Here is a 16,114-nt window from a genome sequence, read left to right on the forward strand (position 1 = left end):
CTGTCATCTACAAACACAGCCTTTATACTGGGAAATGCCAGGCATCTTTGCAGTTGCTAGTGCCACCACCTCTGCGTTTAATTTAAGCAGAAGGAACCCACGTCAATGAAATGAGCTTTACCACACATCTGCATGAAACACCTTAGTTTATCACAGGCAAAGACAACTTCACGGCTGGCTTTACAGACAGTGACCCTGGAGAGAAACCAGCACGGTCAGTAAGCAAGCCCCTCTTTAAGTTTACTTACTACACAAAAGTAGTAAATTATTTGCTTTTGAGAAATACAGTAAGAAAAAAAAAATCTCTTCGTTCGTTCTTTAATTGCCGGCTTTCCCGTTTCCTCACCTGGGACAGTAGCACTGTCCCGCCCCACCCCAGCCGGCACTGTCCCCTACGTGTGGGTGCAGCCGCCGTGCCCGGGCTGACCGGGGCGGAGGGGCCCGGCGCTGACAGACCGTGATCCCCCCGAGCAAGTGTGCAGCGCTGGCTCGCCCGCTCCCCGCTGCCTCCAGTTACATCTCTGGCAGGAGCCCGCGGCTCTCGGCTTCGCTTTCCAGGGTTATTTTTGGCCGGGACCGCCTCATGCTGATGGCAGCGAGCTGGCGAGCCGCGGGCGCCTCGCCGGGCCGTGAGGCGCCGGCGGGGCCCCCGCCGGGTCGGGCGGGGAAGGGGCGGTGCGCACCCCGTGCCCGCCCCGGCTCCCCTGCGAACGCCGGCCGGGGGCCGCCGGGGGCCGAGCCAGCGCGGCCCCGCCCGGGGAACGCCTCTGGGCTCCCCACCGCCGGCTCGGCTGCCTGCGCCGGGGCCGCCGCTGCCCAGCGGAGCCACAGGCGGGCGGCAGCCGCCATGGAGCGGACCCCCATCCCCGTGCTCACCGTGCAGACCGCGCCCTACGAGGACCAGCGCCCGACGGGCGGAGGGGGCCTGCGGCGGCCCACGGCGCTCTTCGAGAGCCAGCGCAACTACCTGCCCAACTTCGTGCAGAGCCTCCTCTCCTCCGTCGACCTCCGCGACCGTCAGGGCTGCACCATGGTGGTGGGCAGCGACGGCAGGTACTTCAGCAGGACGGCCATCGAGATCGTGGTTCAGATGGCCGCGGCCAACGGGGTAAGCTGTGCCCTCAGCCCTCCCGCCGCCCCTCGGCGGCTCCTGCTCCCCGTCCTTGGCGGCGGCCCCCGCGCTCTGCCCTCGCCGGCGCTCCCCGCCCCGGGGAGCACGGGGCACGCCGACCCTTCAGTGCCATCACCCGGCAGCGCTCCAGACACAGCTGAAGCGCGCCCGGAGGAACCCGTGTGCCGCTGTATTTCAGAGCTGTGCCCGTTCGTGCGTGCCCCGGGCTGTGCCGCTGCGCCTTGGCGAGATGGTGGCGGGGATGGTGGCAGCCCTCCGGGTGTGACCGCGGGGATGGGGGCAACCTCTGGAGACTGCCGGCCGTGCCGTGCTGTGACACATGTTGTTTTAGAAGGAGGAAGGCGTGGGAGCTGAAACACAGGGGCTCGCTCTGCAGGACAAAATGTAGCAGAATTAAAACTAAGTACGTGGGAAGCAAAGGTATCAGAAAAGCGTTTGCTGCTCAGGGTATTTTAAAAATAAAGGAAAACGGTACTGTTGAAGGAAGAGGAATTCAGCATTTTACCCACACTTTAGGAAAATAATAGTTCTTTTCTCTTGGTCACTTGCTAACAAGTTATAAAGTGCAGTGGTGGCAGAAACCTCTAGTCAGATGGGGTACAAATTTTTCTTGTGCAGTTTTGAAAGTAGGAAAGAACTGAGGAAGAAAACTTACATCTTCTGCTAGATACATGTGCATCCATGTGTGAATGTGTATGTACAGAAATCTGGAAACACCAGACTGTGCAGCCTTGAAGTTCCTACTTCAGAGCAGAGCTGAAACTGTTATCTCTTGTTATGATGCCAAGACTGAATCTCTGGATTTGGCAAAAAGGAGTGGTATAATTTTATAGGTATTTTTTAGTTTGTTTTTTTTTTTTTTTGACAGAGGATTTTTTTTTCAAAAACTCCATACTTTAAAGGCAGTCCTTTCAAAAGATCTTTCAATTTTGAAATGAATCTCCATATGTGTTTGAATTTTCCATGCTGATTTGTTGTCACATACAAGACCAACCAGTCTTGTTTGAATGATGAGTATTTTAAATTTACTTATGAAGCATGTTCTCAACATGCTGATAATATCAAGCAGATGCTGTGTGTTGCCTAGGATTTCAGAGGCTGCGTTACATACTGTCAGCGTAGTGCAAAATCACTTTTTATGTAGGGACTTGGTAGACGCCAGGGTTTATGTGGCCCAGGGTGTGGGAGGGCTCTGTGGGGGACACTGGTGAAAGTGGGGACAGTGGGCGAGATTAGCACAGTGGTTCCATTTGCAGTGTCAGGAAAGGGAGTGAGTGTAGGTCAGAGGAAGTGGCCTGGTGCATGGAGAATTGCAAGGAAGGTGGGACAGGACAAGGTGGACTGCTGCTCCCTGGCCCCATTGCCATTGTAGCTCCGTGGAGATAGGCTTACTGATGGAATTGTGCCTGTTGACTCCGTGGGATAAAGTGCAGCAGCCACTAAAGCAGGAGCCCACCAACAAGAACCGCCCTCCAGAGGCTGGGGTCCTTGCATGCTGGTAGGAGCTACAAGAATGGCTTACAGTGCAGGGTGACCACAAGAACTGAGGTGCTGAAGAAATTTAGGGTTTAGAGGAGCATGTGCTTCTCAGCCAAGTTATGCTGACTGATTTTTCCTGTCAGCCTGCCTCCTTCCTACTGCTTCTGTCACATTCTTTCTGGAATATCTTTCTGACCTCAGGAAATTTCCAGTTTGAGTTGATTCTGATACGTTGCTGTAATAATGCTTTCCCCTTTCTGAAGTTACTGCAAGCTTCTTAGAAACAGTTTCTCCCTAGTGCTTTCTGAAGCCAAATCCAAAACTTTTCTTTTTGCAGTTCTCACAAATACCTGAATTCACATATGATTTTCTTGCTAATGACGCAGTCCTCAGAGATTCAGCAGCCCAGCTGGTAGGGAGCTATTGAAAGGGCTTCCCGTTTCCATGTTCTAATACTGTGTTCCCTCTCTAACACTCTTGCCCTGCTCATCCTTGCCTCTCAAGCACAACATAAATGCATTAGTTTCACATTTACTTAGTTAGTACTATTTGTATGTTTTATTTTTTGGTTGTTAAAATACACCTGCTGGGAAAATATCTAAATCTCCTTGGTAGCATTGCTCAGTGCTGTGCTATATAAATAGGGGAAGAAGAAGAGAAAACTCATGAGAGCAAAGATGTGTCCCTTTGGATGAGGTTAATATCATGAGAAGGCATGTTGCTGGTATCACAGGGAAAAGAGTGAATTGATTTAGGCTGGATCAGATAAAACGTGGGGAAGGCTTGAAAGGTGCATTGAAAATTTTCAGCTGAGTACTGGCAGTGCTGATGAAATGAACTTTAATATCCTTCCTGGAAGACACATACCAAGTCATGGCTAGTTGTGCAGGGTGAGTATAAAAATAAAAGTGATTTTCTATTATCATCTGTAAATGGATTGCCCTTTAGAGTTGTTAGGTTCCTCTTGTTCTAAATTGGTGACTCATCCCACATTCTCGCTGTGCTAACAGCCTAGCACGGTTGGCATAGGCTCCAGTACAAGGAATGAGATGAAGTCCCTTGCTCAGTCAGCTGCCAGAGCTTGGCCTGCCTTCTTCTCATCCTCAGTGCTGCTGGCTCATGCTCTCCAGCTCAGGGCTGCAGGTACATGTGCCACAGCCACAGCCTTCTCAGCCTTCCCGTCGTGGCAGCAGCTATGGCTGGCCCAAGCTCTGCCAGCTGCAAGCACCACATGCTCCACCAGCTCCTTCTGTTCAGAGCTGAGGGCGGCTAACCAGGGCTGCCCTTCAGTGGGACACACAGCTGGGATGGTAGCAAACACATTTGGGTAAAAGACTGCATGTCATGGGAAGGTGGGGGAGCATGAGGAAGGACAGACAGAGGTCCTGTACCATTCTGGGTTGCAACAAACAACAAAATGGAGTCGTAGGAGAATGTTTGAGTGTCTATTTCCGTTTTCACCTGTGTCGTGCCAGTAGTAATGTCTGTCAGCCTTAATGTCTGGAAGAACTGAGGTAGAAGGCTCCAGCAGCTGCAACACAGTTCCTCTATGAATTAGATGCAAATATTTCATTAGACCCACCAACTGTGTGGTGTGTCTCATTTTTGATGGGAAGTTTAGGATACTTTTAAATGAGAAGCTGTTACTTGTGAGTCTCAGTGGCAGATCAGAAGGCAGTGATCTTACACTGAATATGGAAAGTCATGACAACATGCTAGAGAGACTGTGGAATGTTGCTAGTAATGCTGTGAAAGTTTGAGATGGCAGAGTTGAGTTTTCTGGTTGTCTTCTGTGTAATACCATATTTGTTTTATTTTCCATGGCCCTAAATGCAAATCTTGCCCTCCCTCCCTAGGTATGTGTGATATTTATTTGCTTCTACACTGACAGTAATTTTCAGTCATCTTTAGGATACTGTAGTAAAATACAGGAAGGCACAGCCCCAGGTTGTTCGGGATATAATCTGCTTGCTTCATATTCTTTCACGTATAATTGAATGAGGCATGCGAGAGATTACTGAGAAAAATAATTTTAAAAAGTATTAAGTGACTCCATGGCAATCAGCTGAATTGTCTGAAAGGGTACAGCTGTGAGCGGTGATATTGCATAAAAGTGTTCTTGTGAAGTACTTATTAGGGTACACTATTCTTTCAGCTGTAACTGCTGAGGATCTTTGTTTCTGCTGTTGTTACTAAAAGTATAGTGGCAAAATAGAATGTGGTGCAGGGACAGAGTATTAGAAGAGATGTTGCATGCCTGTGATCTTGTAGCCATGTAAGTTTTTGAATTCCAGAGATAATATGTCTGTGCTATGAAATTGGCCCAAGATTTTCAGAAGGGTATTACTGGAACTTTAATTGTGAGTCAGTATGTGGGTACAGTTTGGTTGCTGTTTTAAATCAGATTGTGAGAAGTCTGTAAAAACAGATATTAGTTAAATTAATTAAAGAAATAATTAAATGCTAGTTTAGCATTTGATTCTAAATTGAGAGATTCTGAACCAAGAGAGGATGACCTTGTGCATTCCTTCCACCAGAGAGAAAAAAGCCAAGGAAGGTGGATGCACATTTACACCTCTAAGGTCTGCACTGTCCTCAGGGAGTTTTGTAGCAGTACAGATGACCTTAATATAAGGTGAAGGTTTACACTAGTCTCTGCAAATAAAATACCGATGTATCATTTATGTAATTTGAGCTGTAGGATCCTTAATTTAGAATACTAAATATTGCAATATTTCTATAGTACAGAAATTAGCATTATAATATTTCAAAGTAGTATAGAAATAGTAGCCTCATGATAAGTGCTTAAGGCAAATCAAACTACTCATTTATATTAATATTTGGCATCCAGAAAAATGGGAAAACTGGTTTGTGCATCATCTGCTGAATGGGAAGAAATGAAATATGGTGAAGAGATAGTCCTAGGTAATTTGTACATTCTGAATAATTCTAGTACTGTACTAACTTTTAAAAATACACTCTTGTGCTTGAAGACAAAAACTTAAAACCCACTATTTTAGATTTAGAAATATGAAAACATGCTTGTGATAAGCCTGCACGCAAGTGTAAATACATTTATACTTGAATACCTCTAGAGTATTCAGAGTGGTTATTTTCAAGTGTTTTGTAAAATGTTATTGCTGTTATATTCATTTTGTTTACCCATACACAATGCTCATTTAGGAGCTGGCACCCATTACTGACAGCTGTATTTGGAAGATTGAGTCATTGCTCTAGCTTTCTCCATGCTTCGTGGTTTAAAAAAAAGGAGGGACAATATTCAAAACAAACAATTTCAAGGTTTTTAAATCATATTTTTCTTTTCATGATAATTCTTTGTTTCTTAACTTACTAACTCTCCTGTTTTCTAGCAACATTCTGTAGGCTTCAGTATTATCTGCAAAAATTCTAAAGAGAAAAGGAGGTAGAAAAACAATAATTCTTTCATCAGAGCTTGAAGTAGAAATCTCAGATAGAAAAACACATTTTCTGCACATATTTTAAAATTCAAAAGTGATTCTTAGTGAAAGAGAAATGGCTAGACATAGTTTGTGGTTGGTGAAAATTATCAAAAAAGTAACTTATTGTAGAAGTTGATAATTTATTTGTGATCTTAATTTTTAAAAGTCAGTTAGTTCACAAAACCAGTTTAAATAAATAATCTTCTAATTCTTTGCTCTTCTGAATTTATTTGGACCCACACTTCTAAGTTTAAGGTCCTCTTGTGAGTGTCCAGAAGAAGGTCATCTGTATATGAAGGAGCAGCTCTTTATGGGCAGGAGGCAGGTAGTGACACCTCCTGTGCTGTTGCTTTGCCACACAGACTGTGGAGCTATCAAATCTCCTTCAAACAAGAGAATGAAATCTAAAGTTCAATTTTCAGTCTGTGTTCTGATGGGAAGTGGGAGGGATTCAATGTTCTACCTTTCCCTCTGCCTCCCCTAACTACCCTGCCCCTTCCCTAACTGCTGCTCAGTAGTGGTGGTGGTGGTGATGGGCGTTTATTTGATTTTTTTTTTTTAATATTGAAGAACATTCCGGACTTTGACAATAACCTTTTAAGCTCCATATGTAACTGCCTCAGTTCTCATCTCTAACACTTAACCTCCCTTTTGGGCTCCCTAGAAATTGGAACTCTCTTATATTTCTTTGTAAATATATTTCTAGTTGGCTCCTAGATTATTTATGTTGAGCTGAAACTGTAGTATCTGTGTAGGGGATGAAGGCATGGTTTTGAAATTGGAACCTTGCAGTGGGAACTGCACATAATACCAAGCACATTGAGTCAGTGTTTAATAGCACCGCCTGAAAGGTTTTTTTTTTTTTTAATTTATTTTAAGAATGGTGGGAACTTCCCTTGCTCAGCTGTGCCCTGGGAAACACACCCTGGTCATTTGGAATAGCCAAGGAGTCACTGATAGCTGCAGGAGCAGTGCTTTCTATGGGTCAGGACATCCAAACCTGTCTTGCCAACAGAATTGCAACTACAAGAGACTGCAGGTCCTAATGTGGAGTGATACTTGTGATTAAACTGAAAGGCTGCTCTGTGCAAGGCAATTGTCTTTCTGTTCTCTTTCCATTAAAGCCCCAGCCCTGCAAATACATCCATGGAATCAGCCCTAAACTGTACTAGTATCTGAGAGTATTTGCTGATTTGTGGGGTTGTCTGTCAGGTTTTAGTAGTAGGACAATAGCCTAGTGTTGTGCTTGGGAGCTTTACAAATCTCTGTAATTGTTGTGCTTTTGCTTTACCGTCATTTGCAGGCCACTGAGGTTAAATGTGCCAGGCTACAGTATTTTTTGTCAGTGCTCCAGGTTAGCATGCAACCAGCTCATGGATATTTCTCTGCAAAAGAGTGTATTCTGTACCAAGACTTTACCATTTCTATCCTCTACATATATGCCTATTGGGTGTGTGTTTATATACAAATTTTCTAAAATTTAGTGCTGTTCAGCGTACTTTGGCTTGTTTTTTCCATGTAGATTGGCAGATTGGTTGTTGGACAGAATGGGATCTTATCCACACCTGCTGTCTCGTGTATCATCCGAAAGATCAAAGCTGCTGGTGGAATTATTCTAACAGCTAGCCACAGTCCTGGGGGACCTGGAGGAGAATTTGGAGTCAAGTTTGAAGTTGCCAATGGAGGTATGTTTTTTTTTTTTTTCTTTTAAAGACACTAAAATATTGCATCTTGGTATGCTGAAAATGCCCCGTGAGGATAACTAGCTGTCTGTAGCTACGTGTTTTTAATTTGCTCTATTAAAATGGTGAAGAACATAGGCAGATCTTTTTTCTTTAAATAATGTAAGTGTATTTGTGTAAATGAGTCTGAAGAATAAGCATTAAATGTTCACTGAAGCACTTGGGGTAGCTGTAAGATTTCTGTAAACAACAGACTTGCCATGCAGTTTTTGCAGTCATTTATGTAGCTATCCAGATCACTGTAACAGTTCTGATCCTTTTATAAAGGTACCTATGAGGGAGCTCTGTTTTCCTCATATTTTTGTATTGATTGTCTTGGCATTTACTTTAAAGCATATAATTTCAGATGTGCTGTAAGCAGTGCAACTCACTGTCTTGTGTGGGAGAAAGCACTTCTTATGTTTAGTGACTGGTAATTGGTCTTATTCAGGTAGAGTTGTACCATTTTACCACTACAATTCCACCATTGAATAAGGGAATTTTTTGTATATAGTTGAAGTCTTGTTTTCCAAAATTGACACCTAACACATGTAGGTATGTTATAGGTTCTGTATATTTTACTTTATAGATCTATGTACACTCATATAACATTATGTTGCTGACACCTTGTATACCTCACACATGTAGAGGGCTTTCCAGCTGAAAAAGATGAACTGGAAGTGCTTATAAAATGTTTCCTTCCCCATTTTGAAGGTGGGAGGTGCTCTCTCCCTTAGATGGGGGTGCTTTCTCCCTTCTCATGTAATTGAAAAATGAGCATGGTTAAATGAGTGTGATTTTATAAACAGAATAGACTTGAATCCCAGAGGGATTAAAGGGACTGTGTCAGGTCAAGCAGTAAGAAAGCCAGGGTCACAGCACACATATACCAGAGCCAAATCATTAGATGCATTAGCTCTCAATGAACTTTAAAACACCATATGCATCTAAAATCTGCTTGATAAATGGGTAACAGTTGGTGGTGCAGTCCTTCTAGTGTGCTTTGCCTTTCCAAAGAGAATTCAGAAAGGCTATTAAGCTTTATGTATGAAACACTTTTCAAACACAGGTCACAAGGTTTAATTATCTATGTTAATCAGCAGGGCCTTAATAAAAATAGTTGGTTTAAGGTCCAGCTGAGAAAATGTGGGTTAAGTATTAGGCAAGGTGTTTCAGCTAAGACAGTCTTTCGGCACAGCAGCAAGCTCCAAGGGAAGGTTATTGTTGCTCTATATTGTTGCCCAGTCTGTTTTGCAGCTCCAGGTCAAGCAGAAGTGTTTTGTCTCGGTAGCTGTATTAGAGAATGTAGAGTGACTCTGTGGGACCTCCTTAGCTGGAAATATCAGTAGATAATACATCCATCTATCAAGGAAGATCTATAGCTGATGGCATCCTCACCCATTGGATGGGTTTGGATTAAATGAGTAAGAAGTCATTTTGTAAGCTAAATGAAGAACTAAGTGGCTGGTTTTTATTTTATTGGTTTGGACCAGCCTGGTACACTGCATCTGAGATGGAAGACACTAATTTACATGGCAATGCACTGCATATAGCAGCATTGCTAGACAGATGGCAAGTTTGCACTGAAAAAGCCTTCAAGGACATTCTGGATGAGGACAGAGTGCACAACAAAGGGAATAAATGAAATCATTTTTAGAGTAGAAGTGTAGCTTTAATATAAGCTGTGCAGAGTCAGATAACCCATAAAGGGCTTGCTGCAATTCACACTCAGTTGCAACTTGGACTCACCTTTGTACTGCATATGGCATAGTTCATCTAGTAATTTTTGCATCAAGCCTGCAGCTTTAATTTAGTTGACAGTAAATCTTTGAAAATAAAGCCATTTTTCAGGCTTTAGCAATGAAAGTAACTCACAAGTAAGATGTGTTTTCTGTTTCTGAATGATGCAACCAGTCCAGGTCATAATTGCTGATTGTTGAGCAATTAAGGTATTTTGAATTACAACAATGATAAATTTCATTCAGGGTAGTGGAGGGACACTGCAATACAGCACCACTGTCAAACTGATAAGATTTCTTCAAATAGTATTTTTTCCTAATTAAATAATGTGAAACACCAAGCTGTCTGATCTTCACAGGTCTGCATTTGCACAAAGTCATATGAAACAGCAGAACCTGCTGCTGAAGAGCAGGCATTCCTTTAATAGCTATGTTGAGATTCCATGCAGAGTGAAAAAAGGCAGTCTTTGACTAATAAGCCTAAACAAATATGAGTGTGGTTACCTCATCTTTTCTGCCTCTGGATAATAATTGATTTAAATACTCCGTGTAAATCAGAATGTTGTGAGTAATGCAGTCTATTTCCATGTTTTATCTTTTTTGAAAAATGTTTTAATCCTCTGTTGTAGTGAAAGAACAGACCTTGTTTGCCACAGTATTTTGTTTTTATATGTTCCATAGTAACTCAAATACATTCAGAAAAATGTTTACTCAAGGAAATCTTATTTGCAAAGAAATGACCCACCATATTATTTTCTGTTATAGGACCTGCTCCAGACATGGTTTCAGAAAAAATCTATCAAATCAGCAAAACCTTGGAGGAATATGCAATTTGTCCTGATCTCAGAGTTGATTTATCACGCCTAGGAAGACAAGAATTTGATCTGGAGAACAAATTCAAACCTTTCCGAGGTATCAATGTGTGCTTTTACTCATGGTAAATCCATTGAATCTAAATATAAGTATTGCAGCAGAATTATGACGGGTAATTATATAAGCAGAACTTCAGTTCTTCAAGATGCCTTACTAAAAGTCACCAAAATACAAGGCAGTATAGAATCATAGAATGGTTTGTGGTGGAAAGTACCTTCAGGATCATCTTGTTCTAACCCTGCTCCTGCTGAAAGGAGACCTTTCATTAGACCAGGTTCCTCAGATTTGCATCCAGCCTGGCCTTGAACACTTCCAGGAATGGGGAATCCACAGCTTCTCTGGGCAACTTGCTCAAGTACCTCACCACCTCACTGTAAATATTTTTTTCCTAAAATCTAATCTAAATCTCTTCTCCTTCAGTTTAAAGCTCTTTCCCCCTTGTCATTACACTATTTGCCTGTTTTGAAATTCTTTGTATAAGCTCCCTTTTAGGTATTGGAAGGCTCTCTTCTGAGCCTTCTCTATGCTGAATAGTCCCAGATCTCTCAGCCTGTACTCATCAGAGAGGTCCTCCATCCCTCTGATGAACTTTGTGTCATTACCTTGGGCCTGCTTCAACAGGTCCATGTCTTTCTGGTCCTGAGAGCCCCAGAGCTAGATGCAGCACTGCAGGTGGAGTCACCAGAGCAGAGGGGCAGAATCCCCACCCTGACACTGCTGCCCATACTGCTCTGGATGCAGGCCAGGACACAACTGGTTTCTGGTCTGTGGGTCGTGTCCACCTTTTCATTCCCAAGATCCCCCAAAGTCCTTCTCTGCAGGGCTGCTCTCAATGAGTTCTTCTCCCAGTTTGTACCTGTGTCTGGAACTGACCCAGGTGCAGCACTTTGTGCTTGAACTTGTTGAACTTCCTGAGATTCTCACAGATCCACTTCTCAAGCTTATCCAGGTCCCTCTGGATGACATCCCTTTCTTCTGTTGTGTTAGCTGCACTGCTCAGCTGCACTGCTCAGCTTTGTGTTGTCTGCAAACCCGCTGAGGGAGCACTCAATGTCACTGTTGATGTCATTGGTGATGATACTGAAGAGCACTGGCTGGTCTCAAGACAGACCCCTGAGGGAAGCCACTCCTTATTGGCCTCCAGCTGGACAGAGAGCCATTGACCACAACACTCTGTGTCTGTCCAGCAAACTCCTATTCCATTGAATAGTCCATCTATCAGATCCATGTCTCCCCAATTTGGAGATAAGATGCCATGCGGTACAGTGTCGAAAGACCTTTAAGAAGGCTAGGGAGATGACATTGGTGTGTCGTCTATCACCTGAAAGATCAAAGTAGCTGCTGGAATTGTTCGAAAAGCTAGCCACAGTCCCAGGAAACCTGGAGGAGAGATTGCAGTGAGGTTTGAGGTTGCCAGTGAAGGTAGAGTTTGGATTTTTTTTTTTTAAATAAAGCAAAAGGTCTCATCAAGAATCTCCCCATGTCATGAGGCCTGTAGTAGACCCCCAGCCACAAAGAGTCCTATGTTGATCTGCTTCTTGATTTTCACCCACAGGGTCTCAATCTGTTTATGGCTGTTTATCAGAGGCAGCTCTTCACAATATGACCCTTCTTTAACATTGAGCACAACACCCCCATCCTTCCTGTCTGTCTGAAAAGACCAGCCTGTCTCTTCTGAAATGCTTGTAGCCCTCAACTGCAGTGCTCCAGGCATACTCATTCCACCATGTTTCTAGGATAGCAGTTAGGTCATAGTTTTCTATTCTATTTCTATACCATGGTTTCCAACTCCTTTTGTTTGTGTCCAATGCTGGGTGCATTTATAGGTAAGTGTTATGTTTGTTTTGCATTTTTGGAATCTGGGTTACAGACTTTTAAGTGTATCAGGCCTCATCTTTCAGCCAAGTATCTTTGCCGCATTTATGCTTGCTAGTAGTTAAACACCAAAAACAAACGTTTTTGGTCTAGGAATGGTGTGCTTATTGAAGTATAATTGACAAAAGAGTGAGACTCCCAGTTTATTCAATCTTGCTAACACTTTCTGGAAAGTTGTGGTATTTGTACAACCAGTAACTCCAAATGTAAAGGGATTGCTTAAGCACATGTTTAATTTTGGGCATGGTGAATACTTCTATGCTTACAGTTGATTTTAAATTATCTAACACAGCTGTTCTGTTGAAGGAGTCAAAAGCAAGTTAAGGGGTCCTGACATGTATTTCAAATTTAGTGTATATTTAATACATTTCAAATACTGCAAAAAACTCTATGTGGCCTCAAGAACTTTTCTGCAATCCTGGTGCACTGGAATTAAAGCCATTTTGTTTTCTACCCTAGCTTCACATTTTAAGACAACTTATATTTTGAGAAATGAACTTTTTTCATTTAAAAAAATACTTAAATTTTGATTTCACTGGGGTATTTTATTTTATTGCAAAGAACATGTTTGGCTTTTTTAGGCAAACAAAAAGCAAAGAGAATTCAACTCCAGCACCACTCTGGAATCATAGAATTGCTATAGTATTAAATTTTGTTTTTTAAACTGTTTAATCTCTCAAAATAGTATTTTTTAAATGAAAACGAGACACTTCTCCCCCCAAATATGTAAAAAAGTGCATTGTAGGCAGTGTTTCTGTATGTTTTTCTAAGAAAAAAAGTCATTACCCAATCACTTCTTCCAAGAATACATCAACCAGAGACAGTAGAGCTATCAGGGAACCCTACAGAAGCAATGCAACTGGCTTGTAAGTACATGGATAAATATATTTTAGACAGATGTAAATGCAGATTGAAGGTGCTGAATGAATGAAAAAAATCTAAAAAGTAATTTAAGATACTATCTGATGTATTTGAAACTTCTGCTTTTTCTTCAGTTGTGTGAACTAACTCCTGTGAATCAAGGCTACAAAGGTGTTGGAACAACTGAGGTTGGATTTGATAGCAGTTAAATAATTTTTAGGCTTTAATCCTTCATGTGCTTTATCTTCACATGTATGAGCAGCTCCACCAGAGTAGCCACATTTGTTTATGTGTGTAAAGCTTAGGGCCTAGTAAAATGCTGTTAGGAGCAGGGCATAGAAGATATAAAATAATATAATCTTAGTGACTGTTTTTCAGTATATACCATAGAATTGACTCTTTTTCAAGTAGGTTTTACAGATCATTTTTCAGTCCTGAGAACCTTTTTTGTTTCTTCAAGCATATTGTCACAATCTATTCTAAATGTTTTTCTCAGGCTCAAAAAATGTCTGTGTCATTTTCATGTTACTCTAAAGAAGAGTATTAGTGTGAGGTCAGTGTTTCTGAGCAAAATTGGATGAGATTCTAAGTATTGGTTTAACTTATAAATAAGATATTTCAAGATCCTAATTTAACCAGATGAAAAGACATTTGTATAACATACGCTTTTTAATTTAACCAAGAAAAGTAATTCATTCCAAGGTGACTGAGAAGCATGGCTTTTGACAGTTGTTTGGTTGCTGCTTTCATTATGATACTTATTTTCATTAATTCATTTCTGTTTAATGTTTTACATCCAGAAGAACTAGAAAAAATTCAATGTCTGCTTTTTTGAATTTAAATTTCAAGTTATCAGGACCTTAGTAAAAAAACAGGTGTATCTGTACCTTACTTTCCTAAATCAATGAGATCTGCAGTGCAGAAGTATAGTTTGCTGTCCATCTATAATAAAGTGAACACAGATATTCCTGGTGCCAGAATTTAGAAGAATAGGTTGTATGTCTCTTTTGAAGGAATAATGCAGATAGGTACTGCTGTCAGATAAAGAATATACTCTCTGGTGTCAACTTGTCATGAACATCTTTTTCCTCTGAGAATAAACCTATTTTGCTTGCAAAGTTTTTCAGTGGTTTAGTGTACAATCTCTCGAGAGTTTGCTTCGATGTAACATATACTCATGAATGTCTTCAATGAAATAGAAGCTGCCAACTTACATTATCTCTTCAGTCTTCTAGCAGGCAAAACTGTTGATCTTTGCAAGGGTTAAAGCCTGACAGTAGCCACACTGAAGGCAGCAAGAACCTTAGACTTTTCCTTTGTGGACTTCAAAGCAAAGCTGTGTCATACAGGGGTTGTGTACTCTGACTAGTTCACTTGGGTGGAAGAGAGCTGGAAGAAATAACTTCACTTGGGTGAATGATAATAACTTGTTTTTTTGGTGTGATTTTTCTAGTGGAAATTGTGGATTCTGTGGAAATCTACCTCAATCTCCTTCGAAGCATTTTTGACTTCAATGCCATCAGAAACTTGCTGACTGGGCCCAATCAGATTAAAATAAGGATTGATGCCATGAATGGAGGTATGAACTTAAGTGATGTTGGAACAGAATTGTAGGTACACTGAAATAGCTTCCCAAAAAAGTTGTACACTGCAATGGTTTCCCAATAACAATACAGCATATAAATGTCAGACTTTTATGTAATAGAAGTTAAGGGTAATAAGAAAGGATTTGAACTTCATAATACCAACAAAGGCAATCTTTGCAACGGGTTAGATTTCTTATTAGGCAATGAGGTTTATCTTACTCGATTAATAAGTAAAGACATATGTGTTCAATAACAGTTTTCTTTCTGCATTTGGAAGCAAGCAGGATGAGGTAATCCTGCCATGACAGGGTGATGAAGTGTATTGCAGTGTCCAGTCACCAAGGAGGTTACAAGGCAGTCTCTATTAGAGGAAATTATAAATGGTATAAAACTAGTTAAGTCTGAATAAATAAATTTAAGACTTAGCTGAGACCTATGTCTCACTAATGTTAAAAGTGAACAAACTTCAGAGTCCCTTGGACAAGTTGAAAGTGTCGCAGTAGGCACCAAGGGGATCGATGGTGTGCTGATATTAAAAAAATATAAGCTGTGTTACTTGGGAAAACACGGACCAGGATAAGATCTATTTTAGGCTACGTTATGAATATATAAATAGGGATTTCTGCAGATAATGAGCTGAAGGGTAGGAGTGTAAGTAAGACTGTTCACAATTATCTTATGGAAAATAGATTACATCCAGCAAACCAGGTTTCATTCTTTAATGGGATTACAAAACAGACCCATAAAAGGAGCTAGATAGACTTAGGAAACTTTTATAAAGCATTTTATCTAGTACTGCATGATAGTCACTGTTTGAAATACCATAGTGAGTTCCCAGTCAGTGTGAACACACAGTTCACTGTGGCCAAGGATTATAGTCTGCATCCAAACAGTGTGAGCACCCAGTTTTGCCAGGCTATGTCAAAAGGGCAGATGGTGTCATTGTGCAGTGCAGAGGGAGCAGTGAGGAATGCACTGCCTCTTGTTATGTACCATACTGGAGAGAATGTTACTAAAATACCTAGGGGCTGTCATGTTCATGTCTGTTACTGACTGTTAAGAATTTTTACATGTTGTCAAAAGATGCAAAAGTCTGTCTTAGGGTTAGAAAAACTGATGCATCACGAACATTTTGAAGTATTTAGTTTGTTTACTTTATTTCCAAGGTGAGAGAGAATTGGCTTTATGACCTTGCATTTTGGTGGAGAGATGGGTATCTACAATTTAAAGTTAATGTAGATTAAGTGTATACAAGTGGAATATATTTTTATGCCTGTACACACTGGCAGTTTAACATTGGCAGAAAAAAAGAGTAATTTGACAGGAGTCCACTTTAGATAAGATCCTGAATCATGGTGTATTTTAGGGAATTAACATCTACATTTTC

At 41.5% G+C, this 16,114-nt stretch overlaps 1 protein-coding gene across 1 annotated transcript in view; it reads left to right on the forward strand.

The window, feature by feature from the left end:
* Positions 1–847: 847 nt before the first annotated feature.
* Positions 848–16,114, forward strand: part of PGM5 (phosphoglucomutase 5) — a 68,167-nt gene continuing 52,900 nt past the window's right edge. The window contains exons 1-4 of the mRNA XM_062513097.1: positions 848–1,108; positions 7,595–7,757; positions 10,298–10,444; positions 14,595–14,720. Coding sequence (XP_062369081.1) covers positions 848–1,108; positions 7,595–7,757; positions 10,298–10,444; positions 14,595–14,720 — 697 coding nt within the window. The remainder of the gene's footprint in view (positions 1,109–7,594; positions 7,758–10,297; positions 10,445–14,594; positions 14,721–16,114) is intronic.

This window comes from Cinclus cinclus, chromosome Z (assembly GCF_963662255.1).
Source record: "Cinclus cinclus chromosome Z, bCinCin1.1, whole genome shotgun sequence".
In the NCBI taxonomy this organism is placed as follows: Eukaryota; Metazoa; Chordata; class Aves; order Passeriformes; family Cinclidae; genus Cinclus; species Cinclus cinclus.